We start from the raw sequence: 25,648 nt of genomic DNA, 5'->3' as shown, positions 1-25,648 counted from the left end.
CAACCCGCCCTGGAGATGCCACTGTTCACAATTCCTCTGTATCTTTCCAAATATGCATATTTGTGGTTGATTCTTATTATGTGTCCTGACTGTGGATCAAACCTGCAACCTTGGCATATGAGGTCGATGCTCCAAACAACTAAGCTACCCAGCCAGGGCTTCCTCTTAAGTTTTATTTGTTTTTAACACAGAGGGGTTTCAATCCTTACACGGCTTCTGCCTCTACCTTGCAAGCTGGGCTCCTGGGCCCTGGAACTGACAGCTGTCCCAAGCTCGCGGGCCTGCTCGGAACCCTTGATGTGGACGGGCTGCTGGGGCCCCTAAAGTCGGAGTGTTCTTACCCATGAGGGATGGGGACAGCACTGGCACTCGGGCCGTCCGCTTCCCGCCAGCCCCTGCTGCTGTGCTAGGCCACAGGTGTCTCAGTTCCTCAACCTGTAAAAGGGAACTCTGACCCTCCTGTGAGCGTTGGCGACAGCGCTGGTGGGTGCTCCGCCCCTGTTGGGACGCCAAGTCGGGCTCCACGCGGCGATGGCGGTGTGATCCTGTAGGGGTTTCGCGGGGGCCCTGGCAGAAAGGCTCCACCAGGGGGTGAAATTTGAGCTGCGCGCCTTAAGGGACTGGCGAGTGCGGGCACCCAGGCCAGGCCCTCCTCCGGGTGCGCGCCTCGGCGCGGAAGCTGTTCCGGGCTTCTCGCTGCTGCGCGTCCCTGCCTGCCCCCCAGGTCCCTGCGTCTGTGGGGTACGACGGGGGTCTCAAGGTCTGGGCTGTTCTTACCGACTGCTATTCCTGCCAAATACGACAACGTAGCCCAGTATTGTACAGACGAGCTTGACCTGAACAACCGAAAGAGAAGAAACCAGCGCGTGATTACACACAGCGTGCACGAGCCGCGCCGAGCCTCCCTGCGGGCGGAGCTCGGGGGATTCCGCGGGCTCCCGCACTCGTCCCGAGTGAAGAGCAGACCCTGCCCTTCCGACAAGACTGGCGTTCCTTCGGCTCGGACACTCCCAGCCGGGAACCCACAGGGTCCGGATACACAGGCCCCTTCTCCCTCCCCTGCGCCCCTCCCCCCCGTCCTCCCTCCCCCTCCCCCGCCGATCCCCCCCCCAAGTTCTCCCTCCCCTCCCCCCGCCGGTTCTCCCTCCTCCCCGCGGTCTCGGCCCGCCCCTCCCCCCGGCGTCTCTCTCAAAACCCGGAGCGGATCTGGCCCGGCGGCCCCGCGCATGCGCAGGAGCGGCGCCGGCCCGGCCCCCACTCGGAAGCCGCAGCTCCGAGCCGAGCGGCCCCAGAAGCTGCTGGGCCGCCGCCCGCCCGCCGCCTGGCTCCGGCTCCCGTGTAAGTGCCAGGTGGGGCTCCGGCGGGGGTCGGCCGGCTGCGGGAGGGCTGCCAGGGCGAGGGCGCAGGCAGCGAGTCCCCGAGGGCTCCCTCGGCCCGCACCTGCCGGACCACCTGTCCCGGCCCGGTCACACCTGCCCTGGGCCGTGTGCGCACCTGCCGGGGACCGGCCCTGCCTCCTCAGAGCGGGCGGGCGCCCCTTCCTCCCGCTCCCGGCCCTCGGCCGACGCTCCGGCCCGGCGGGGTCTGCGGACCCGGGGTGCGTGTGTGTGTGGGGCCCGGGGACCCGGGGTGCGTGTGTGTGTGCGGCCCGGGGACCCGGGGTGCGTGTGTGTGGGGGGCCCGGGGACCCGGGGTGCGTGTGTGTGTGGGGGGCCGGGGACCCGGGGTGCGTGTGTGTGGGGGGCCCGGGGACCCGGGGTGCGTGTGTGTGTGGGGGGCCGGGGACCCGGGGTGCGTGTGTGTGTGGGGCCCGGGGACCCGGGGTGCGTGTGTGTGTGGGGGGCCGGGGACCCGGGGTGTGTGTGTGTGGGGTCTGCGGACTCGGGGTGTGCGTGTGGGGCCCGGGGACCCGGGGTGCGTGTGTGTGGGGGGGGCAGGGGACCCGGGGTGGGTGTGTGGGGGGTCTGCGGACCCGGGGTGTGCGTGGGGGGCCCGGGGACCCGCGGGTGAGCCCCTGCCAGGCTGCAGCTCCCGCTCTGCACCGCTTTGCCTGCCCCGTGACCCCGGCCCACCCTGTCCCTGTCCCTCCTCAGTCTCCTCTGGATGAAAAGTTCCCGAACCCAGCTGGGCGGGCGCCGGGGCCCTGGGCGGCCCTGGGTGAGCGAGCAGAGTCTGGGAAGAGTGTCTACCCCGTGCTCCCTGTGGCTTCTCCCGGGTCCCTTCCCACCCGGGACGCCTCGTAGCCCAGACTTCCTGGCACCCCCGGGGCCAACTAGAAGGCTGCAGCCTTCCTGGGAGCAGGGCGCTGGGGACCCTGGGACACTGCCGCCCGAGGAGCTCCTGGCAGGTTTGCTTGTTTTTATCCAATTGTGTGGCCCACTCAGAGTATAGAGGGAAACATAGTTGTCAAGAAAGATATTTTTCAAATAACAGTTTATCGAGATATTGTTCACATACTATAAAGTCCACCCATTTAAAGTGAACAATCTTTAGTATAGTCACAGTTGTACAACCGTTACTGTTCCAGAACATTTTTATCATTTCAGAGGGAAGTTCCGTACCCATCGCTGTCACTCATGTCCTCCCGCTACCCCAGCAGCCGCGAGTTTACCTTCTGTCCCTGGATTTGCGCATTTTGGGCATTTCATGTAAATAGAATCATGGACTGTGTGGCCTTTTGTGACTGGCTTCTTTCACGATACTTTCGAGGTTCATAGCCGTATCCACACTTTGTTCCTTTTGCTCACTGAGCGATATTGTAGTGTGTGGACAGACCATGTTTTTTTTTTTAACCCATCATCAGTTGATGGACGGTCCTGCTGTTTCCACTCTCTGGCCATTGAGAATAATACTGTTGTGTACATTGGTGGACACGTTTTTGTGTGGACTTAGGTTTTTAAATCTCTTTGGTATATACCTAGGAGTAAAATTGTTGTTTATATGGTGACTATTGTTTAACTTTATGAGGAACTACCAAGGTGAAAAAATATCTAATACAAATATTAAAACATCGAAAATATGAGTCACAGGTCTTATTTAATCACATTCTGCCTTGAAGAAACTGTTTAAATATTCTTGTTTTTTATCCTCACCCGAGGACATTTTTTGTTCAGATAAAGTGGGAGGGGGAGAGAGGAAGAGAGAGAGAGAGAGAGAAAGAGAGAGAGAGAAAGAGAGAAATATCGATGTGAAAGGGACACATTGAGTGGCTGCCACCCGCATGACGCAACCAGGGCTGGGGACAAACTGCAACCGAGGTACGTGCCCTTAGTGGGAACCAAACCTGGGTCTTCCTGGACCGCAGGCCGATGCTCTAACCGCTGAGCCTAACTGGCCAGGGTGAAACCGTTTAAATATTCAATTCAGTGTTTTTTTTTAATGTAGTCCAGAGCTGTGCAGCCATCACCACATTTTAGAACATTCATCAGCCCAAAAAGAAACCCTATACCCCATTAGCAGCTATATCTGGTCTTGCTTCTGCTGGGAAAAATGCCCCTCCCTGTGGTGGTTCTTTAGTCATTTCTTGGCCGTTCTTGACTGCAAAATTAACTTGTTCATTCCATGAAAAATCTGGTAGGAATTCTAATCAAAATAGCATTGAATCTGTATCAAATTGGGGAGAATTAGCATCTTTATGATAATAACTTTTTCTGTCCACATACATACCTGGGACCCTCTCTTTCCATCTCTACAGAACCTGATACATGGGACGTCCTCACTAAATGTTGGGTATGTGAATGAGGAGACTTTATACATCAGTAGTTTCAACTGCAGCCTGTCACCAAAGAGAAAACTCTATGGAGACTTGACTTGGGGTGGTGAACACACAATGCAGTGTGTACAGATGACATGTAATAGACCTTGTGCACCTGAAACCTGTATAATTTTGTTAACCAGTGTCACCCCAATAAAAAAAATAAAAAGAAAACTAAACCTCCGTGAAGTTACGGGACTCACTTGTGGTCACAAAGAGTGCCAGCCAGTGCCAGAGCTGATTGGTGGCCTTGCTGCTGGCAGCCTGAGCTCTCTGCCCCCCCTTGCTACTGTGGCAGCAGTCATCTTTTTGCTAATAAGGTGTGCTGGCCCCTTTCTGTTTTATCAGTTCAGTCCCGTCTGTAGGCGTCTTTTCCCTGGTGGGCCTGTGTGTGATGTGTGCATATTTGAATAAAAGTCTGAATCTGGGAGCGCTCTGGGCCTAGTGTCGTGCCTGGCACAGTGTCCACTGAGCACACACTTGAATTGGGAAAAACCATGGTAAAGGTTGGAATTCCAGTAGGGTTCAAAGTTTTCAATGTCTGTAGCCTTTTTATTTTATTTTCCTTTTCAAAATATGTTTTTGTTGATTGTTTGGGGGGTAAAGAGGAAGGCAGAGAGAGACAGAAACATTGATGTGAGAGAGAAACATTGATCAGCTGCCTCCTGCGCGCCCCTACGGGGATCGAGCCCGCAACCCAGGCACGTGCCCTGAGAATGGGACTGGGACCTTTCAGTCCGTGGGGTGATGCTCAGTCCACTGAGCCACACTGGTCTGGCAAATTTCTGTAGCCTTTGACACCTTGATATCCCCCTTGATTCTGGGTTCAAACATTGAATAACTTGATGAAACATCATGGTATGGTGTTGCAGAGAGAGGGCCTTGTGGGATTTTTCTCTTTTTTTGTAACCCTTGTTCTCCTGGGCCTTCCAGACTCCATCCATTCTGCAGTGCCCAGGGCTTGCTTGGTGCTGCAATGAGGCGATGCTTGTTAATTTACCTGGGCCTCCCTTCTCTGCACACGGAAGGCTCAGATCAGAGAAGCGTCTTTTAGTTTCTTTTGAGCTCATGACTCCTTGGAGAAGCACAGAACTCTCAAATCTTACCCCCACCCCAACCCTTGAGATTTTGAGACGTTCCCCCAAGGGTGGACACCTCTTTGTTGAGACTTGATTTGATTCTACTTCTTTCCAGATGTAGAAAAGACTGTCCAGGAAGCTGCCGCAGGGAGAGCCAGGCGGCAGGCACCCTGTCACGCTCGATGGTGTGAGCCCCGAGGAGGCGCCTGGGCTTGGCAGACGGCCTCTCACGTGGCCTCTGGTCTTGCAGAACACTGGACCCCTTTCTTTGCCTCAGTTTCTTCATCTGTGCAGTTGAGGTGATATTTCAAGGTTTAGGTGAAATATGCATATGAACTATTTATGTCCAGGGCAGAAACAACGTATGTTAGGGGCCCAGGGGTTCTTTTATTTATCTAATTAATATTTTTTTATAATAGTAGGTTTTAGAGAGAGAGAAAGAGATTGTTGTATGTGCCCTGACTGGAGATCGAACCCGCAACCTTGGCATATCATATCGGGATGATGCTCTAACCAACTGAGCTATCTGGCCGTGGTCTTCTTGTAAAATAAGTCTTGTTCGCAGTCCTCTGTCCATGTGTACTTTGAAGTTGGTGGAGGGTAAAGGTTGAAATCTAAAGTCCATCATGGGATAAGTGGCCCCAAATTGCCCCCCATCCTCTTCTTCTCAGCTCAGGATCACATTCCTGCCATTACATTTATACACAGGTCTTGTGGAAGGGACCGTTTTTTTTTATCCTCACCCGAGGACATTTTTCCATTTTTTGTTCAGATAGAGTAGGAGGGAGGGAGGGAAGGAGGGAGGGAGGGAGGGAGGGAGGGAGAGAGAGAGACATTTATGTGAAAGGGACACATCAAGTGGCTGCCACCCACACAACCCAACCAGGGCCGGGGACAAACTGCAACCGAGGTACGTGCCCTTAGCAGGAACCGAACCCGGGTCTCTCTGGACCGCAGGCTGACGCTCTAACCTCTGAGCCAAACCGGCCAGGGCTGGCAGGGACCTTTTAATGTTATTGTTTCACCTGGTCTCTGCAGCCGTGTTTTGGTGACCTGAAGGCTATGCAGCTCGGAGTTCCTATTTAAGAAAAAGAAAACAAAACTACAAATATAAATTAGACGCAGGGCCAGGAGGGGGGCTCTTCCAAGTGGGGGCCTGAAGTCTAAGCTTCGTTAGTTAGCTCCATGGCAGGGCTGCCTCTGGCCATAGGGCCACGCCCCAGCTCTGATGTAGGAGCATACCGATGGACTCGGCAGAAATGCTCACCGGGTGTGTCATGGGCTAGGCGTTGTCCTGTTTGTATGGTAGCTTTCTTACTGATAATAGTGATGTTCTTTGATCGCAATACCTTTTTTATTTATTTTTTAAATTTTTATTTAAAACAATTTTTTTTCTTTTTTTTTTTTTTTTTTTTTTTTTTTTTTTTTTTATCCTCACCCGAGGACATTTTTCCATTTTTTGTTCAGGTAGAGTGGGAGGGAGAGAGAGGAACAGAGAGAGAGAGAGAGAAACATCGATGTGAAAGGAACACATCGAGTGGCTGCCACCCGCACAACCAACCAGGGCCGGGGACAAACTGCAACCGAGGTACGCGCCCTTAGCGGGAACCGAACCCGGGTCTCTCAGGACCGCAGGCCGACGCTCTAACCGCTGAGCCAAACCGGCCAGGGCAAAACAATTTTTTTTCTTTATTGGTTTTTTAGAGAGAGAGGAAGGGAGAGGGAGAGAGAGATAGAAACATTGATGAGAGAGAACATCCACTGGCTGCCTCCTGCATGTCCCCCACTGGAGATTTGGCCCACAACTTGGGCATGTGTCCTGACCAGGAATCGAACCAGTGACCTCTTGGTTCAGGGTCGATGCTCAACCACTGAGCCACACTGGCTGGACTCAATACCTTTTTTAAAAGTTAGACTTTTTATTTGGGTATATGATATAGATTTTGATGCATTTGTAAGAAATAACATTGAGAGAGTCTACAGACCCTGCGCCCAGTTCCCCCTGATAGTGTCAAGGTGCCACCCTATGGTACAATATCAAAACCAGAGTATTGAGTCATTAACTCTTTGAGGTTTATATGATTTTCCACATTTTTATTCACAGACCTTCCCCAGTGTAGAGTCAGGAGGAGTTGAACATGGTCTTCAGATTTCCTGGCTTTGCCATCTCCATTATGATGGTCTGTGGGAACGGGCAGTAGTTAGTTCATTTGGTCATTCACTCATTCATTCATTTAACAAACATTCATGGAGCACCTCCTATGGGCCAGATACTTCCATATGGGTTATCTAATTTATTTCTTCTGCAGTGCTGATAATCAGGTGCTCTTGCTTCCTTTTATATATCTAACAGTATCGTCTCAGAGAGGTTACAGAAGCTCTCCCAGGGTACCAGCGTTTACAAAGGAGGGATAGTAAATGTGATCCCTCCTTTTCTGTCAGGCAGTATGCTGGGCATTTCTCATTAGCGATGTCTCTTAATCCAGATAGATTCTTATAAGGCAAGTTTTCTTAGCTCCATTATTTTGCAATTTAGGAGCTGAGGCAGAGGAGTTCAAGCCCAGGTCTTCTGATTCACTGTGCTTCTTTTCATTGTATTCTGCTGAGGGGGTGGGGAGGTAGTTTATTAATTTATTCCTTCATTCATTCAGCAGACATTCCTGAGCACTGACTCTGCACCAGGACCTGGCTAGGTGTTGGAAGCAGAAAATGAGGGACAGCCCCTTTTCTGTAGGAGCTCAGAGCCCAGTCCAAGAGTGGTGGTATTATGATAAGAGCTGTAGTAGCCTTCTGCAGAACTCTGGGGACAAACTGTATTCCACAGCTTTGCGTGGGGCTTACCCTGCCTTCCAGGTGGTCTGTGTCAGAGGCCCTTGGCCCAAAGCAGCCTTCATGACCCCGTGTGCCTCAAAGCCTCCTTTTGTCTCTCTGGGCAGGGATTTCACCATGAGCATCCCCGACTACATGCAGTGTGCTGAGGACCACCAGACGCTCCTCGTGGTGGTCCAGCCTGTGGGAGTTGTCTCGGAGGAGAACTTCTTCCGGATCTACAAGAGGATTTCCTCCGTGAGCCAGATCAGCGTGCGGGACTCCCAGCGAGTGCTCTGCATCCGCTACCGGCACCACTACCCCCCGGAGAACAACGAGTGGGGCGACTTCCAGACCCACCGCAAAGTCGTGGGCCTCGTCACCATCACAGACTGCTGCTCGGCCAAGGACTGGCCCCAAACTTTCGAGAAGTTCCACATGCAGAAGGAGATCTACGGCTCCACGCTGTACGACTCCAGGCTGTTTGTCTTCGGGCTGCAAGGGGAGATCACTGAGCAGCCGCGCACTGACGTGGCCTTCTACCCCAACTACGAGGACTGCCAGACCGTGGAGAGGAGGATCGAGGACTTCATCGAGTCCCTCTTCATCGTGCTCGAGTCCAAGCGCCTGGATCGGGCCACAGACAAGTCTGGGGATAAGATCCCCCTGCTCTGTGTCCCATTTGAGAAAAAGGACTTTGTAGGACTGGACACAGATAGTAGGTAAGTTTACCTAGAGGCCTGGGATCCTTGCTCTGTGCTTGGGTTGCTTCCTGACATCAAGAAGGGATACGGTGGAACTTGATTGAGGCGAGGGGTAGAAAGTTGCAGTCCGTTCCTGTTCAGACTTCGAAAGACAGGGACAGCCTTTGCTTAGGGAAATCCTTTTAGGGTGAGTGTGGACACTTGCTCCCTCTTTTCAGCCGGCTGCCTCAGTATGGCAGCCACAGCCCCAGTGGCTCTTGAGCACCAGAGAGGAGGCTAGTCCGTGCTGAGACGCGCTGGAAGTAAAATGCACGTCATTTGGAGACTTAGAGCAGAAAAGTAGTGTGAGCCAGCTCGTTAATCTTTTTACATGGATCACGTGTCAAAATGAGACTATTTTACGTATATTAGGTTAAATAAAGTAAATCATTAAAATCAGTTTCAAGTGTTTGTTTTTTTGCTATTTTAAATGTGGCAACTAGAAAACTTAAATTTACTTATGTGGCTCACATTGTGTTCCTATTGGACAGTGCTGCCCTAGAGCCCAATTTGAAGTTATAATTCAGGGTTCAGGGTCACCCGTGGGTTACAGAGCGGCTGAGTCTGGAGAGGCAGCAGAACGAGGTGCCAGCTGAGCTGGAAGTGCCCACTTCCCTGCCTCCCAGGCCAGGCACCGTGCACGGTCAGGACTCCTCCCCCCTGGCAGCCACAGTGTCAGATCAGGATCTCAGGAACACCCCCAGGGACTTCCTAGGCCTCCCCCCCCCTCCTCGATTTTTGATGATGGTCTCGCAGCTGAGGAGTGAATGACGTGTGCTCGCTGGCCGAGGCCTGCTGCACAGGGTGCTCGGTGTACTTTTTGAATTGACCTAAGGTCAAACACAGCCTTTTTGGTTGTTGCTAAGTTGGCAGGGAAAATGTCACAGAAGTGAGAAAAAACTGGCCCAGGCCAGCCCTGCGAGTGAGAAGTACACAGTAGCCCAAGTCACATCGTCGTGTGTTGCCTTTCAGAGTCTGGAGTAATTTTTATTTCTTCTCCCAGACACGATTATGTGGTCTGAGGGAAGGACAAGACATGTCAAATCCACAACCTATACTTGATCGCAGTGGCCCTGTGATTTTGTGCCTGCGGTCCCCTCCTAGTCCTTGGAGCTGAGGTGGCAAGGGTCAGGAGTCTGGGCAGCAGCCGAGGGCAGAGCTGCCGATCCTCCTGGGCCAGGCGGGTCATCCCTCCGGAGCGGGGCTGCATAGAGCACATGGCTCCCTGTACTGCCCAGGTCACCACAGCCTGTGGGCCAGCAGCCTCTGGCTTCTCCCCACTGCACAGACTGCTGGGTAAGCCTGAAGCCTCACAGTAGCCTGGGTGGGGGCCCTGCCTGCCCTTGGACCTGTGCTTCCTCCTTTGCTGCACGAGGCACCCTTGACGTTCTTTTCCCCATCGACTTCTTGGCTTTGAGGCTGCAGACCCATCAGGCCAGCTCGGTCTCGCCTCTGAAATCTTTGCTCACAGTTCGGTGGGAGTACCGGGACTGTTTTGGGACAGTCCGGCGCGGGGTGACTGTAACACGGACGCATGTTTATGGAGGGCCTCCAGGTGCCAGGCATGGCTCTCGGCATCGGAACACAGCGCACTGCACCGCTGTCCTGGCGGCCCGCCCTGGGCCGACCGCCCGCCCTGGGCCGACCACCCGCCCTGGGCTGACCGCCCGCCCTGGGCTGACCACCTGCCCTGGGCCGACCACCCGCCCTGGGCTGACCTCCTTGCAGACACTCAGACCTCATGTGAGCCTCAGGGCGATCCCAGCGGCCCCACGTCAGACCCGTGCTCCTCTGACCACTGTAAACTCCCGTGGCCTTCCTGCTCCACAGCTCTCTCATCTCGACCACAGCTTCAGGGCAGGCCGGAGCGCACGTCTCACCGGCAGCTCCTGGCAGGAGGGCTCCCAAGTGTCCACTGGAAATGAGATGGGGTTGGTAGCTCACAGGGAAATGTCCAGAAGCAGGCCCCGTCTTGGTTTGGCGCAGTGACCCCTGGGGGGCTCCCTGGCAGATACGCTAAATTCAGGCCCAGGCTTCCCAGGAGCCCCAGGCGGGTGGGTCTTCCTGAAAGGTCACCTGCGCCCCAGCCCCCTCAGAGCCCGCGGTAAATTCTCCGTTGTACGTGGAGAGTTGTAGCCGTCAAAGTTACTTCTGTTCTTGTGTGTTTCTAATTTTTGCTTGTTCCTCTTTTTTTTCCTTTTCTTTCTTTTCTCTCATACCGCCCTGTGAGTATGTTGTTGGGTCTGAAAAGGTAGGCTGTGAGCACGCTGCATCGCGAGCTAGACTCCCGCTGCCTCCTCATCGCCCTCAGCGCTTAAAGACAAACCGCGCTGCCTCCACCCGTGTGTCGGCCTGGTCATCCTTTCTGTTTCCTTGTTTTGAATTTCAGCTTTTTTGGCATGTAACCCACTGGCGTTTGTCTCTGTTAAAACCTTGCTTTGGGGCCCTTGTTCGTCCTTAGCATTTGTGACCAATGAGCCCTTGTTCATTTTGCCTTTGTTTGAGGAAGTGAGATGCTCATTGATTGGGCGGCCGCAGAGGGCTGTGTCACGGGCTGTTTGAACTTGGAAGGGCGAAGGCTGCAGCGCCTTGCTTGGTTCCGGCCTTGAACCGAGCGCCTTAGGCACGTGGTGCTGGGCTGCGCTGGGTGATGTGCATGGCGGTGCTTCTGGACCGCGGTCACCAGCTAAGGGACGCTGTCAGGAAGCGGCCGCCCGCGACGCTCTTGCCTTCACCTTGAGCATGCCAAGGACTTCGCTTCACCTTCGTGACTCTCCTTCATGAAGGGGCAGAGGCTCCTTGGAAACCTGCACCAGGGGGACTTTCCCAGGGATCTGGAAGATAGGGCCTTCTCAGCCAGCTCCGTGGGTCTTGTGGACTCAAGAACTTTTTTTAATTTAATTTAATTTTATTAAAAAAGATTTTTTTCTTTATTGATTTTAGAGAGAGATAGAAACATCGATGAGAGAAAACATCAATTGGCCGCCTCCTGCATGTCCCCCCATTTGGGCCCCCAACCTGGGCATGTGCCCTAACTGGGAATCGAACTGGTGACCTCCTGGTGCATGGCCAACGCTCAACCACTGAGTCACAGCTGCTGGGCTATTTTGTTTTTTTAAAATCCTCACCCGAGGATATTTTTCCTTTTATCTTCAGATAAGAGTGGGAGGGAGGGAGGGAGGGAGGGAGGGGGAGGGAGGGGGAGAGAGAGAGAGAGAGAGAGAGACATCCACATGAGAGTGACACATTAATTGGTTACTTCTCGTAGAACCCCAACCAGAGCCAGGGATTGAACCGCAACCGAGGTCGTGCCCTTGACCGAAATCAAACCCACGACTCCCTGGTCCGCAGGCCGAAGCTCTGACCACTGGCCAGAGGGACTCCAGGACTTTCAGTTCACCACTGTTCGCTGTCCTAGCCAATCAGTGTTCAGATCCAGACACTGGTTTCACCTCTAGCACCCCAACCTCCACCAGCCTTTACTTTGAACTGTGTTGGCAGGAAGTGGTTGTTTCTGCATTTGTTGGGGCTGATGTTCATCACAGAGGGGCAGGTCATGAGTTTGCAGTAATGAAACTCTAACACCCAAGGTCAGCCCTGAAGGGACAATCTGTGGTGAGCAAGGACCCATTGCTCCTTGTGGGGAAAGGTTTTGCCACCACCATGGCCAGGAGGCCTTGGTTCTTTAATGCTTCGGTCCAAATAGAATACTCTCACCCCTCATTTACTTTGTCTCAGTTGAGACACACTGACTTCCTGCAAGATTCCATTGCTGGGGTTGGGGGAACACAGTAAGTGTAGTAAGCACCAGAAGTTGAGGCTGTCCGGCTTGGAAATTGCACGGTGGGGATCCGGTGACGGCTGTGTCAGGTCCCGGACCGCAGGGCCTCTCCTGTCCCTCACCAGCTCCCAGGGGGTCGGTGTGAGCACAGTCTTGCCCGGATTCCTTCTTTCTCACCTGCTCCCCTCTGGCAGGTATGACCATTAGCTGAGGTCACTCCTATCACTCCTAGCCTTCGACCCTTCAAAGTTCAGACTGCAGGAGAACCATGAGTCCCTTTTCCTGGGCCATCTCCTGGCCGCCTGTGTGAGACTCCTGTGCCTTACCTGAGTGACCTCTGCAGGAGCCCCCCCGCCCCAAACCGAGGGCTGTGAGCACGCTGTGTCTTGTGCTGTGCCCTGTGGAGCAATGTTGAGGTGTGCTTAGTGACCAAAATGACAGGACTTGCAGGTAACTGGAGTGGGGGTGGGGTGAGGAGGAGAGGAACTCGGGTGTGACACTCAGGGTTTTGACTGAGTAAGGCCATGTGGTGGGCTGGTTACAGAAATGGGGAAGACTGGCCAGTGCCCACTGGGGCTCACATTCCAGAGCACATGTTGGGCATGTTATTAGCTGTCCACTCGACATTCAGGTGACGATTTCAAAGACGCAGTTGGGTGAATGAGCCTGGAGCTGAGTCAGGTGAGGGAGCTGGACAGATGCCCACTGGGAATTGCCGGCATTCAGCCTGTGTTCAAACCACGAACGTGGATGAGCTCATTGAGAGAGGTGGCAGGAAGGTCCAGGGCTGTGGCCAAGGGCTGGAGGAAAGCCCAGGTCATGGAGGGTCTGGCTATTATGGCAAGGAGTTTGGGATGTGAGGAGCAGTGGCCATGTCTCCTAAAGGTGCTGGGGGGTGGGCAGCTACAGAAGAAATCCGAAGGGACCCTGGCAGCCAGGCGTAGGAGTCGTGGGAGTGGGGACAACACAGACCCTCACTCATCCTTGAGGCAGGGAGACAGGCCTGAGGGGGGTGGCCGTCGCAGCCCAAGGGACTTCCTTTCTCACAGAACAAAAGGCAGATCAGATAGGGGACCCGGGAGAGAGGGATGGGGAATTGGGAGGAGCAGCTGACATGTAGAAGGATTGTTTGGTACTTCTAGAACAGTCTTTTCTCCCCAAAAGAGACTTTAAAAAAACCCAAAACAAAAGACCAAACAAACCACTAAAGAACATTGATAGTTACTATGGAGGAAGCAGTTTTCTTGGGACCCTTCTAAGTATATCAGTGGATTCAAAGATGGCTAAGACTGTCATGAGGGCTTAATATGTTTTTAGCAGGAATAATTCAAGTTTAAAAGGGGAAAAGGGGGAAGGGGTGAGTGTCACTCACCAGCCAGCTGCCCTACCCACATATTTCATTCCCATTCATAGGGGCTTATGATCTTGGGATGACCTAGTCTTGGGGTGTATAGCATTCTGAGAGTTAAGTCCTTTGGTTGATGTAAATCTAAGACAGAATTATGTTTGTATGGGATTTTGGTGGTTTTCCCCAAAGTATTCAGATTCACTCTATTTTCATATAATTTAAAATATTTTACATTGCTCTGTTGAAACATGTGACCTTAATATGAAAAACTATGAGTATATTGACATGGCTTCTTTTTTGTAAAAATCCCATGTTTTCAAAACACATGATTTCTGATCCCAATGATTGCATTTTTTTGTTTTGAAAACATTCTGGGCTACGTTTTGCTATCGCAGGGCGAACCTTTGTTAAGTTCCTGTGAAGGGGGAGTATTTACTTTTTTTTGAAGAGTTCAGGCAGGATGCTTTAAAGCAAATCTTAGTCTAATAGGTTAGGAGTAAATTCCATTAAAAAAACCAAGTCTAGTTCAAAATCTACTGGGGTCAATATAATGGTAGTACTTGTAAATCTAGCCTCGCATTGAAAGTCAAGAATTATGCTACTTACCAGAAGAGGAGGTTGTGATTTTGGACAGTGAAATCTTTTCCTGGTTAGAACAGGGCAGCATAGCAAGTCAGGGGGCCCAGCACTGCCCACCGGCAGAGGGATCTGCTGTCTCTCATGAGGACACTGAGCTGCTCCCTGAAGTTCTGTGCAGTGTTTAGTATTCTCTCCCATTATTTTACATCAGGTGAAGATGAGAGTTCCTACACCGTACATTACTTTGATCTGAGTACGATACTTGAACAGCTGTTAAGTGTTCCCTAACAGGTCCAGTGGCACATGACACATATGTGAGAACACTTGAATTTGGGACCTGGGCTGTGATTTTGCTCTTTGCTCCTCCCTTCCCTCTTGTCTCTCTTCCTCCTCTTCCCAAATGCCCTCAGAGAGGTCATGGTCTTGGTAGAAGGGATGGACAGCCAGCTGGAGAGTGACTTAGGCCTACCCATCGTGCAGGGCGGCCCAGCTGGGAGCTAGAGGACGTCGTCAGGGAGGGTCTCCTGGTGGCAGAGGGCTCTGCATCGAGTCCTCAGGATGAAGTTGGGGTGAGCCAGGTGAAGAGGTCATGCGGGTGGCTCAGGGAGCAGGAGCAGCCTGGGCAGAGACCTGGAGGCTTTTGGGTGGGGACTTGGGGAGAGCGCCCTGTGCTGAAGAGCTCGAAGGGGTCACCCTGTCCTAGAGTTCAGGTTGGGAGGGTGCTCCTGTGGGTACGACGCTGGAGAGGGCCCAGTCATAGAGGACTTCAGAGGGGCTTGTTTTTATTGAAACAGGCCACAGAGGGGCAGTGAAGGCTGTCGCAGGGATGGCCTTTGGGAGAGGCATTCCTGGTGTTGCCTCTGCGGCATTCTGGAGAGAGGGGGTGGGGTAGGCAGGAGAAGCTCTGTACCTTTGGGACCTATCCATTCCTTTGATTTTGTGTCCAGGAGAGAGGGGTGGCTACACAGTATCAAGCAAAGTGTACTTGCCTTTTTGGAGCTTACAAATGTCAGAAATTGATTCCGCACAGAATGTTCCAGGAACATAGCAGGGACTCCTAACCCAAAGTACAAAGGCTGGAGGCAGGGGAGTCTTACTTAAGAAATGGACAGTCATACTGAGCCCTAAGGACAGTGGGAAGTAGTGAGGCAGAAGGGTCAGGTGGAGCCTGAGGTCACAGGGGACCCCGGTACTGCAGTAAGGCTGTGGAGTGCGGGGGCAGGGGCAGGAGGGGGTCTAGAACTGTACTGGAGAACCTTTGAAGGCTTTGAAGTGCTTTGAGAAGGTTACGCTGGCCGTGTGCGTGTGTGTGTGTGTGTGTGTGTGTGTGTGTGTAGAGATGACGGTGTCCGGTAGAGATGACGGTGTCCGGTAGAGATGACGGTGTCCTGTTACGCTGGCCGTGTGTGTGTGTGTGTGTGTGTGTGTGTGTGTGTGTGTAGAGATGACGGTGTCCGGTAGAGATGACGGTGTCCTGTTACGCTGGCCGTGTGTGTGTGTGTGTGTGTGTGTGTGTGTGTGTGTGTGTAGAGATGACGGTGTCCGGTAGAGATGACGGTGTCCTGTTACGCTGGCCGTGTGTGTGTGTGTGTGTGTGTGTGTGTGTGTGTGTAGAGATGACGGTGTCCTGTTACGCTGGCCGTGTGTGTGTGTGTGTGTGTGTGTGTGTGTGTAGAGATGACGGTGTCCGGTAGAGATGACGGTGTCCTGTTACGCTGGCCGTGTGTGTGTGTGTGTGTGTGTGTGTGTGTGTGTGTAGAGATGATGGTGTCTGGTAGAGATGACGGTGTCCGGTAGAGATGATGGTGTCCTGTTACGCTGGCCGTGTGTGTGTGTGTATAGAGATGACAGTGTCTGGTTAGGCATGGCAGAGGGTGTATGGATGTAGTACTTTCCTATGGGGAGGGCTTGTGAGTGGGGCCCCATGAGACTGCCTATGACCAGTGGGAACACGAACGGAGGCTGGCACATCCTCTTCTCTCCCCCTCTGCCTTATATGATGATCTTAGTTCATCTGATATTTGATTATGAGTTCCAGGGTAGCCAAAGAATTTGTCACACGCATTAGAGTTAGATCTGATAGCATATAACTTTGTACTGAGATCTGTCAATATGATCATTGAACTAGAAGCCTCCCACCTTCTGGGTTTCCACAGGAGTTTTTATTCTTGATGAGATTGGTTTCACAGTAAGGGAAAATTTAATGCAGCTGCGATTTTTCTTTAAAAACATATCATCTTTTAAGAAATTTAATAATCAAAAGAATAGGAATATTTAAAAATGATAAAGGAAGGTTCTGGTGAGGTTTCTTTGGTTTCTGAGTTGACATGGGGTGAGAAGCCTTTGCATTATTTAAGAGCACATCCTTGCCAATATTTAAAGAGCTGTAGTGCCCGGGCCGCACCCTCGCGAAGCATCACTAAAGCTTGCTCTGAGGTACTGTTTGCAAAGGCCAAGTGCTTGGCTTATATATGCAGCCTAGCTCCCTTTATAAAATAATAATAAGCTTGAAGTTAAGAAGGTGGAAGATAATTGAGTTTTTAAAAAGCTGAAACAAGCTTTCTTGTGCTAACGTTGTGATTGTAACATTTGGAAGGAAAAATCCCATTCGGATACTGCCTAGGTGAAACACGCGCTAGAAACTGTATCTACCTATGACATTGAGAAAATAACCGGGCAGTTGCTGACTGAAGCCAGGCCCACTGCAGCTCACAGACTGGCAATGATGGTGGCCGGCTTTCAGCGACAGAGCCTCGAGATGCCTTCAGAGCATTTGCTTTGCAGCAAGAGAGTTGCATAGTTGCTTCGCCAGTGTGCCGTGCGTGCAGAAGTCGGGCGTTTGCAGTGATACGTGTCCTCGCGCTTTATTTTCTAGACATTACAAGAAGCGATGCCAAGGGCGCATGCGGAAGCACGTGGGGGACCTGTGCCTCCAGGCGGGCATGCTGCAGGACTCCCTGGTGCACTACCACATGTCGGTGGAGCTTCTCCGCTCGGTGAACGACTTTCTGTGGCTTGGAGGTAAGATTATCTGATGAAGATGATCAGATATGTGATGATAGCAACTGTTATTTGAAATAAAAGAAAACAGAAAAAAATGGCTCTAACAACAAAGGGCGAGGGAGGAGAAGCAGGCAAGCCCTCTAGGTGCTGTGGGCAGTCACGGGGCAACTTCTGGGCCTCGCCTCACTCCCCACCCTGGCCTGCGCCCCAGTCCCGCCGGAGCATGTGTGCCCTTTCCTTTACAACCTACTGTTTCCTTGCTCCTCTGTTTTTTTAATTTTAGCTCATCTTGCCCTCAGCTTAGAAGGCCATTCCCCCCATCAGTCACCTCTTACACTCATTCTTCAAAACCCCATCCATGCATCAGCCGATGAATGGATAAGCGAGGTGTGGTATGTCCCAATGGTGGAGTAGACATAAAGATGAGTGAAATGGCCCTGGCTGGTTTGGCTCAGCGCTAGAGTGTAGGCCGTGGACCAAAGAGTTGTGCGTTCGATTCCAGTCAAGGGCGTGTACCTCGGTTGCAGTTCAGTCCCCATCTCTGGCCCTGGTCAGGGTCATGCGGAAGGTGGCCGGCTGGTCGATGTGTCTCTCACATCGGTGTTTCTCTCTCTTTCTCTCTCCTTCCCTCCCTCCTCCCTTCCTCCCTCCCTATCTTAAAATCAATGGAAACATTTCCTTGGGTGGGGATTAATAAAAAAAGAAATGAAATGCTGGTACCACTACAACATGTAGGAACCTTGATAACATCATGTTAAGTCAAGGGAGCCAGACACAAAAGGCTGCGTACTGTGTGATCCAGTGATCAGAAATGTCTAGAACGGGCAGATCTAGAGAGGCAGGGAGCAGGTGTTGTGGAGGGGGATGGGGAGTAACTCTCGTGGGCTTGGGGTTTCTCTCGGGCTGAAGGCAATGTTCTGGAATTACATAGTGAGTGAGCATGGTTGCACAACTGTGAATACACTAAAAAGCACCGAATCATACCACTGAATCATACATTTTTAAGTGGATGAGTTTTATGGTATGTGAATTATAGCTCAGTTAAAAAACCAGACAAAGAAAACAACCTACTTCAAAGGACAGCCTTTCCTGACCCCACCGGAGAGTTGGTGTCTGCAGCGTCCCGCACAGAACCCTGCCTGCGCGTCTGTACGTGCTTGTTAAGTGGAGCGTGGGTAAGGACTGAGCCAGGCTTCCGCCCTGGGAGATGGCGACAGTTCATTGGGGGCTGCCTGCCAGCCGCTTACGGTAAATACGAGTCAGAGGCAGGAAGGCAGCGAGCGCGTGCCCGGAGCCTAACCGCGGTGGAGCACAGCACACGCCGGAACAGCTTTCTGCGGCTTCACCTGCCCTGACTTGGCTTCCTCGGGAAGTACAGGCGGGAAAGGAAGGGAAAGGAGGGGGAGCCAGGAGTGGATGGGAGGAAAAGAGGAACAGATAAAGGATGAAGCAGGACGAGAAAGCAGATGGGAGTTTACTTGGCTCTCCTGAAGGAGAGGTCTAGAAATAGTTATTGACCAGTGGCCTGGATCTGCACCCCAGCGAGCTGGACCATCAGAGCCTCTGCAGCAGGCCCGTCTCCAGCAGGCGCCCCGCTCACGTCCTGCTCACGTCACACAGCGCCAGGGTGCGCGGGGGCTGTGTGCTGCGGCCTTTTCACTCTCAGTCCCCCAAGACGCACGGGAGTGTCCCCGCGGCTGCGTGACGAGTGCACTCACCAGACCGAGTGCAGAAGCAGGTGCGCGAGCCCGGCGCTCATCAAGCCAGACATCGAGGAAGTTTGTAAAAATGTGAAACGATGCCACTCCCCCAGCATATTATTCACGTTTTGGAAAATAGTTATTTTTCCTAAAAATTTAACATCTTGCGGGCTTCTTATTATTTTGAAAGGAATTACCTCATAAATATTTAAATCCTTTTGTAGTTTTATTTCTGAATACAGCAAATATCTCCAGCTGTATCCTACACACATACACCCCCCCCCCCCATATATGCATATTTACATAACCCATGGACACAGGCAACATTTTGGTGAAGGCCTGGGATGGGGCAGGGATTGGGTGGAGGGGGGCAAAGAGGGAGACAATGGGACACATCTGTAATACTGTCAACAATAATAAAAAAAAAGCTTTTTGTGCTCCTCAGTATTTTTTCAGTGTCAGAGAGTTTTGAGCCCAGAAAGGCTGAGCACCCCTGCGCTAATGAGTGGAGAGGGCCACTTGCGCCACTTACGAGGCGGCCTGGCCTGAGATGCTCAGGCTCCAGCTGCCGTCCACAGCAGAACGAAACGCGCTCCCAGGAAAGGGGGCGCCTTTGAGCAGGAGACCAGCCAACAGGAGTTTGCTCCAGTGGGGTGGATGCACCAGGGCGGCTGGTGTGGAAGGGTCTTCTGGTCCTGCTTTGGCGGTGTTATTTATTTATTTACTTTTTGTTAATCCTCACCCGAGGATATTTTTCCATAATGAAAAAGAGAGCGGAAGGGAGGGCAGGAGAGCAAGAGAAACATCTGTGTGAGAGAGACTCACACTATTGGTTGCCTGCCTCCTGTATGACTGTGCTGGGTCCGGGGATTGAACCTGCAACCCAGGCACGTGCCCTTGACCGGGAATCGAACCCTTAACCCTTCAGTCTGTGAGCTGATGCTCTAAGTCAACCATACTGGCCAGGGTGGTGGTATTCCTTTTAAATGTGTCAGCCTAGGGGACTCCCAGACACCACAGCGTCACAGAACCTGCCACCCAGTAAGCAGTAAACTGCTGGTCAAATGAATGGAAGGATGGCTGATAGGCTGGCCCATTTCATTGTGGACACAGTCCCTCCGTGGAACCTTGAGCGTTGTGAGAGTTTTCTGTGGTGCCAGCTCTGACACCAGCACGTGAAAGATGATCGGTGGCATGTTCCTGTTTGTCACAAAACCAGTGGTCTGTAGGCTTGATCTTCGTTTTGGAGAAAAATTGGCATGTCCACATAAAGTGTTCTGATTCTCCTTAGGTACTGGGATTTGAGCTGATGATGGGCCACTGACTTTACTAATTGTTCTTTTCTATTTTTTATGCCCAGCTGCCCTGGAAGGGTTGTGTTCAGCCTCTGTCATCTATCACTATCCTGGTGGGACTGGGGGACCGAATGGAGCTCGCAGGCTCCTGGGAGGCTCACTTCCTGCCGAGGCAGCCAACAGACATCGACCAGGTGAGCGCTGCTCCTTCCTTGGCCTGGACGAGCAGGAGTCATTGGTTACTTCTGCCTCTGAGTTAAGCCAGACTAATGTTTAAATAAAGTGCAGTATCTGTGGAGTCAGAAATCTTGCCCATGAGCTTTGGCTGGTTTGGTTCAGCATTTAGAGCATCGGCCCACGGACCAATGAGTCATGGATTCGATTCCGGTCAAGGGCATGTACCTCGGTTGTGGTTCATCCCCGGCCCTGGTCGGGGTCGTGCGGGAGGCAGCCAGTTGATGTGTCCCTCTCACATCGATGTTTCTCTCTCTCCCTCTCTCTCCCCTCTCAGTCTCTGATGGTACATAGAAAAAAATCCTCGGATGAGGATAAAAAACAAAAACAAAAAACAAACAAATCTTACATGAGACATTTTCTTCTGATTATATTGAATATTTATCTATCTTAGTCTTGTGAACATATTAATGGGTTGCAATGATTGGTTGGTTTCTGGAACACTTGCATAAATTTCATTGTAGAATGATCTCGAAGTTCTGTGTCTGGGGCTCTTCACAATTCCGTGAAGCTGATCCCAGAGGTCAGTTTTAACAGCCAGTTCAGGGCCTAGGGGCTGTTTCTTAGTCTCCAGGGCGATGGGATTTCTCTCAGTGGTTTGCTTATGTTTGTTAGCCTTGAGGAAGCGCAGCACACCTTTGCAGGAGAAGACTCACCTGTGCTTGTTGAACGAACCTTGACCCTTTTGACCCTCACTGAATGAACTTGCTTGTAATGGTCTGGGAGATCGTTGTCACATGGCGTAGGTCACCAAGATAGTAAAGAATGCGAGGTCAAGGCTAGACACAAACTGCTAGGCATCTTTTGTTCTGGGATATATATATATATATTTTTATCCTCACCTGAGGACATTTTTCCATATTTTGTTCAGATAGAGTGGGAGGGGGAGAGAGAGAGAGAGAGAGAAACATCGACGTGAAAGGGACACATCGAGTGGTTGCCACCTGCATGACCCAACCAGGGCCAGGGATAAACTGCAAGTGAGGTATGTGCCCTTAGCGGGAACCGAACCCAGGTCTCTCTGGACCGCAGGCTGACGCTCTAACCGCTGAGCCAAACTGGCCAGGGCTGTTCTGTGAGATTTTTAAAATATGTTTTATTGATTTTTTAGAGAGATAGGAAGGGAAAGGGAGAGAGAAACATTGATGAGAGAGAAACATCAATTGGCTGCCTCCTGCACACCCCCTACTGGGGATCAGGCATGTGCCCTGACCAGGAATCGGACAGGACCTCTCAGTCCCTGGGACAGTGCTCAGTCCACTGAGCCACACCGGCCGGGAGGGCAAGGCAAAGGCACATTTTCTCTCTCTTAGGAGACAGCCTCCTGTGCGCCCCCTGGGAGCCCTGGTGGAGTGCTGGTTTCCCCTGGGACGCGAAGTTGTCTGTCGGGACTGTCCTACTGATAAGATTCGCGAGGCTCCAGAGACTTTTTACAGCAACGTTTCATTTTTCCCCCTTGCTGAACGTAGGCAAAAAAAGTTTTTAACTTTTTAGAAAAACTGCTCTGTCTGCAGAAGAGAAATGTCTTTATTTAGCTTTGCAAAAAAAAAAAAAAACAACCTGGGAACTTTCCGGGACTGAAGCCAGTCTCTGGGGGAGATGCGCTGTGGGGCCCTGGTGCGAGCCGGAGGGGCAGTGCCGGCCTCCCGGAGAGAGCCCGTCCCCCACCATCCGAGCGGTGACGGCTCCCGACCCAGCGACAGGCTGGATCGCAGAGCCCGTGTGGCTGGAGCTTGCGTATTAATTTCAAGGTTATCCGTGTGCAGCGGCAGCTCATCCTCCCTCAGGGATTGGTGGCCTCTGCTGTCTGCGGTGAGGCCCAGACAGACCGACCGTTTAACATGCTGCCTTGAAGTTCTAGCTCAGGCGCCTTTTCTAGCAACGAAACAGCAGACATACAGATGGAGAATGTTGTCCAGTCTTTTCGTGCCTCTTTCCTTGTCAGTGACGTGGGGAGGATAGTAATGTACTCACCTCCTAGTGTTCTTGTGAAGGTTGAGTGGGATACACATATAAATAGCTGGCACTTGATAAATGTTGGCAGCTCTTATTATCAATACTACCGATACTGGTAATACGACTCAGGAACACTGTTAAAAGACGCTCCGCATCTCAGACCCAGATTACACGGTTTTCAAGCAGATTCCCTCTGGAAAAGGGAATTTTCCCCACTTAAAGATGGGTTATCTTAGTTTCAAAATATTTCTGTAGTCTCTACCTCTCTTTGCTTTACTTTTTCTTGCATTTTAATTTTTTAAAGACTTTACTTTCCTAATAAAAAGTTAAGATTTTTTTCTTTTTAAAAAATTTTTCTTTATTGATTTTAGAGAGAAAGGAAGGGAGAGGGAGAGAGAGATAGAAACATCGATGAGAGAGAACATTGATTGGCCGCCTGCTGCATGCCTCCCACTGAGGATCGGGCCCACCACCTGGGCACGTGCCCTGAGCGGGAATCCAACCGACGACCTCTTGGTGCGTGGGTTGATGCTCAACCACTGAGCCACACCAACCGGGCCCTAATAATACAAAGTTAGAGGCCACTCATTCTTTTTTTCCTGGAGACTTATATATTGACTAGTAACTGTTTCTCCTTTATGGCTATTTCTGCCTTTTTGTCTTTCTTAATTTATTAACAGTAATCATCATCATCATAAGTATCAAAATAGCTATGAATTTCCCCAGCACCTTCCTTAGACCAGTGGCTGTGTTGACTGCTTTCTGTCTGGGGTTAGAGGGCAGGTGCCAGTATCTCCATTTGGCAGGTGAGGGACTGAGGTTTAAAGAAATGAGGCAACTTGACCCAAATCATGCAGCTGGCAAGGGGCAGACTCCAGACTTGAACCCAGGTTGGTTTGATGGCACAGTGTGCTTTCTTTTTTCTTTTTTTTAAATCCTCACCCAAGGATATTTTTTCCATTTATCTTTAGATAGAGTGGAAGGGAGGGACAGGAGGAGGAGGAGGGGGGGGGAGGGAGAGGAGAGAGAAAGAAGGAGAAACTCGGAGGGGGAGGGGGAGGGGGAGGAGAGAGAAAGAAAGAGAAACATCCATGTGAGAGAGACACATTGATTAGTTGCCTCCCGGAAGACCCAACCAGGGCCGGGGACAAACCGCAACCGAGGTACGTGCCCTTGGCCGGAATCAAACCCGTGACTTTGGTTCGAGGGCTGAGCCAAACCGGCCAGGGCCAGTGTTTTCTTAATGCTCCACCCATAAGCCTCCCCATGATCCGTTTCTGAACTTTCATAAGTTCACAAAAGACAGACTTCAGTGTCTCAGCCTGCAGGGTCCTTAAAAGGAGAGAGAGCACTGAGAACATAAGACAGAGTGGCAGAGGTTGAAATGGTATCACAAGTGTTTTACTCTCAGCTAATGACTTACAACATCAGTATTAAAAACTTTAACTATGTAACACATAGTTAATAGAAACAAAGCATTAAAATGATTATGGTGCAGCCTGGCTGGTGTGGCTCAGTGGATTGAGTGTTGTCCCATGGACTGAGGTCCCAGTTCAATTCCCAGTTAGGGCACATGCCCGGGTTGTGGGCTTGATTCCCTGTGAGGAATGTGCAGAAGGCCGCTGATCAATGTTTCTCTTTCACATCCATGTTTCCATTTTTCTCCTGCGTCCTCTCTCTCTAACAAATCAATAAAAACATATTTAAAAAATAAAATGAGCCTGGCTGCTATGGCTCAGTTGTTGATCATCAACCCATGCACCAAGAGATCACCAGTTCGATTCCCAGTCAGGGCACATGCCCAGGATGTGGGCCAAATCCCCAGTGGGGGGCATGCTGGAGGTGGCCAATCGATGTTCTCTCTCATTGATATTTCTCTCTCTTTCTCCCTCTTTCTTCCTCTCTCTCTAAAAATCAATAAAGGAAAAAAAATGATTATGGTGCAAAAGAGAAGTAGATTTTGAAAGTCCAACCATTGCTAATGACTTACTGGTTTTTAAATTGTCTCTCTTCTTTAAAAAAGAACAAACAACTCATTCATTAAAAAAAAAAAAATTCTTACCTGAGGATATGTTTATTGACTTTATTTTAAAATTTAAAAAAAATCCTTACTTGAGGATATTTTTCCATTTATCTTCAGATAGAGTTGGGGGGGGGGGGAGAAACATCAATGTGAGAGAAACACATTGATTGGTTGCCTCCTGCACGACCCTGACCAGGGCTGGGACCAAACTGCAACAGAGGTACGTGCCCTTGACTGGAATTGAACCCACGACTCTTTGGTCCTAGGGCTGATGCTCTAACCGCTAAGCCAAACCGGCCAGGGCATATTTATTGATTTTAGAGAGAGATAAGGAAGAGAGAGAGAGAGAAACATCGATCGTTTGCCTCCCGTATGTGCCTCCACTGGGTATCGAACTGCAACCTAGGTATGTGCCCTGACCGGGAATTAAACCTGCAAACTTCTGGTGCACAGGACGAAGATGCTCTAACCAACTGAGCCACCTGGCCAGGGCTTATTTTTTTCTAATGATGCTAGTTAAGAGAAAACATTATAAAGACTGAATTAGTTTTATGTGGTCTTTGGTATGCAAGAAAAGATTAAGTCAGTGAATGTGGAGAGAAAGTAAAAATCTATAATTTTTTTCTTCCGTGATGCTGAATATATGTTTTATGGGACTTGGGACTTGCCAGCTTTGTTATTCTGATCTAAGTATATTTCCTCATTTGTGAAATGAGAATGATGTTATTTCTGCGTGTGGTTGAGAGAGGTACCTAAGAGGTGCTCGATAAAAGTGTACTGTCAATGATGAGTCAGAGTGTGAGTTAGATATGACTGTTTTAGGAGCATCAGCTTCGCATGCTGAAGAGGGTTGTTTATTTCCGCTGCACATTCAGTACTTACGTGCATACAGTGTGTCTGACTACGATTAAAAGTGATCTGGCTTTGTTCCCATTAAAATTTTTATTTTATTTTTGATTTGAGAGAGAGAGAGGGAAAGAGAGAGAAACATCAATTTGTTGTTCCACTTATTTATGCATTCATTGGTTGATTCTTGTATGTGCCCTCACTGAGAATTGAACCCGCAGCCTTGTGTATTGGGATGGCACTCTAACCAACTGAGCTCAGTTCCATTTTCTTTTAGTGCAGTATGAAGGTTTGATGAAATCCATGTCATTCCAGTAATGTAGGGAATGGTTAACTTGCCTTAAGCTGAAGAACGTAAAGAGTATTTGTACAGCCCTGGTGGGTTTGGCTCAGCAGTTAGGTTAGAGCGTCAGCCCATGGACCAAAGACTTGCAGGTGCGAACCCAGTCAAGGGCACATACTTCAGTTGCAGTTCGGTCCCAGCCCTGGTCCAAGGAGG

General features: G+C 51.0%; 1 protein-coding gene across 3 annotated transcripts in view; it reads left to right on the top strand.

The window, feature by feature from the left end:
• Positions 1 to 1,280: 1,280 nt before the first annotated feature.
• TRAPPC9 (trafficking protein particle complex 9) overlaps positions 1,281 to 25,648 on the top strand; it is a 269,592-nt gene continuing 245,224 nt past the window's right edge. The window contains exons 1-4 of one of the 3 annotated variants that reach the window (XM_036263854.1): positions 1,281 to 1,338; positions 7,770 to 8,363; positions 16,968 to 17,113; positions 20,156 to 20,284. In XM_036263854.1, coding sequence (XP_036119747.1) covers positions 7,780 to 8,363; positions 16,968 to 17,113; positions 20,156 to 20,284 — 859 coding nt within the window. In that variant the 5' untranslated portion in view covers positions 1,281 to 1,338; positions 7,770 to 7,779. Of the gene's footprint in view, positions 1,339 to 4,954; positions 5,133 to 7,769; positions 8,364 to 16,967; positions 17,114 to 20,155; positions 20,285 to 25,648 lie in introns of those variants that run through there. The other 2 variants (XM_036263852.1, XM_036263853.1) reach the window with 2 other exon arrangements.

This window comes from Molossus molossus, unplaced genomic scaffold, assembly GCF_014108415.1.
Source record: "Molossus molossus isolate mMolMol1 unplaced genomic scaffold, mMolMol1.p scaffold_m16_p_16, whole genome shotgun sequence".
Taxonomy (NCBI): domain Eukaryota; kingdom Metazoa; phylum Chordata; class Mammalia; order Chiroptera; family Molossidae; genus Molossus; species Molossus molossus.
This window is presented reverse-complemented; position numbering and strand designations above follow the sequence as displayed.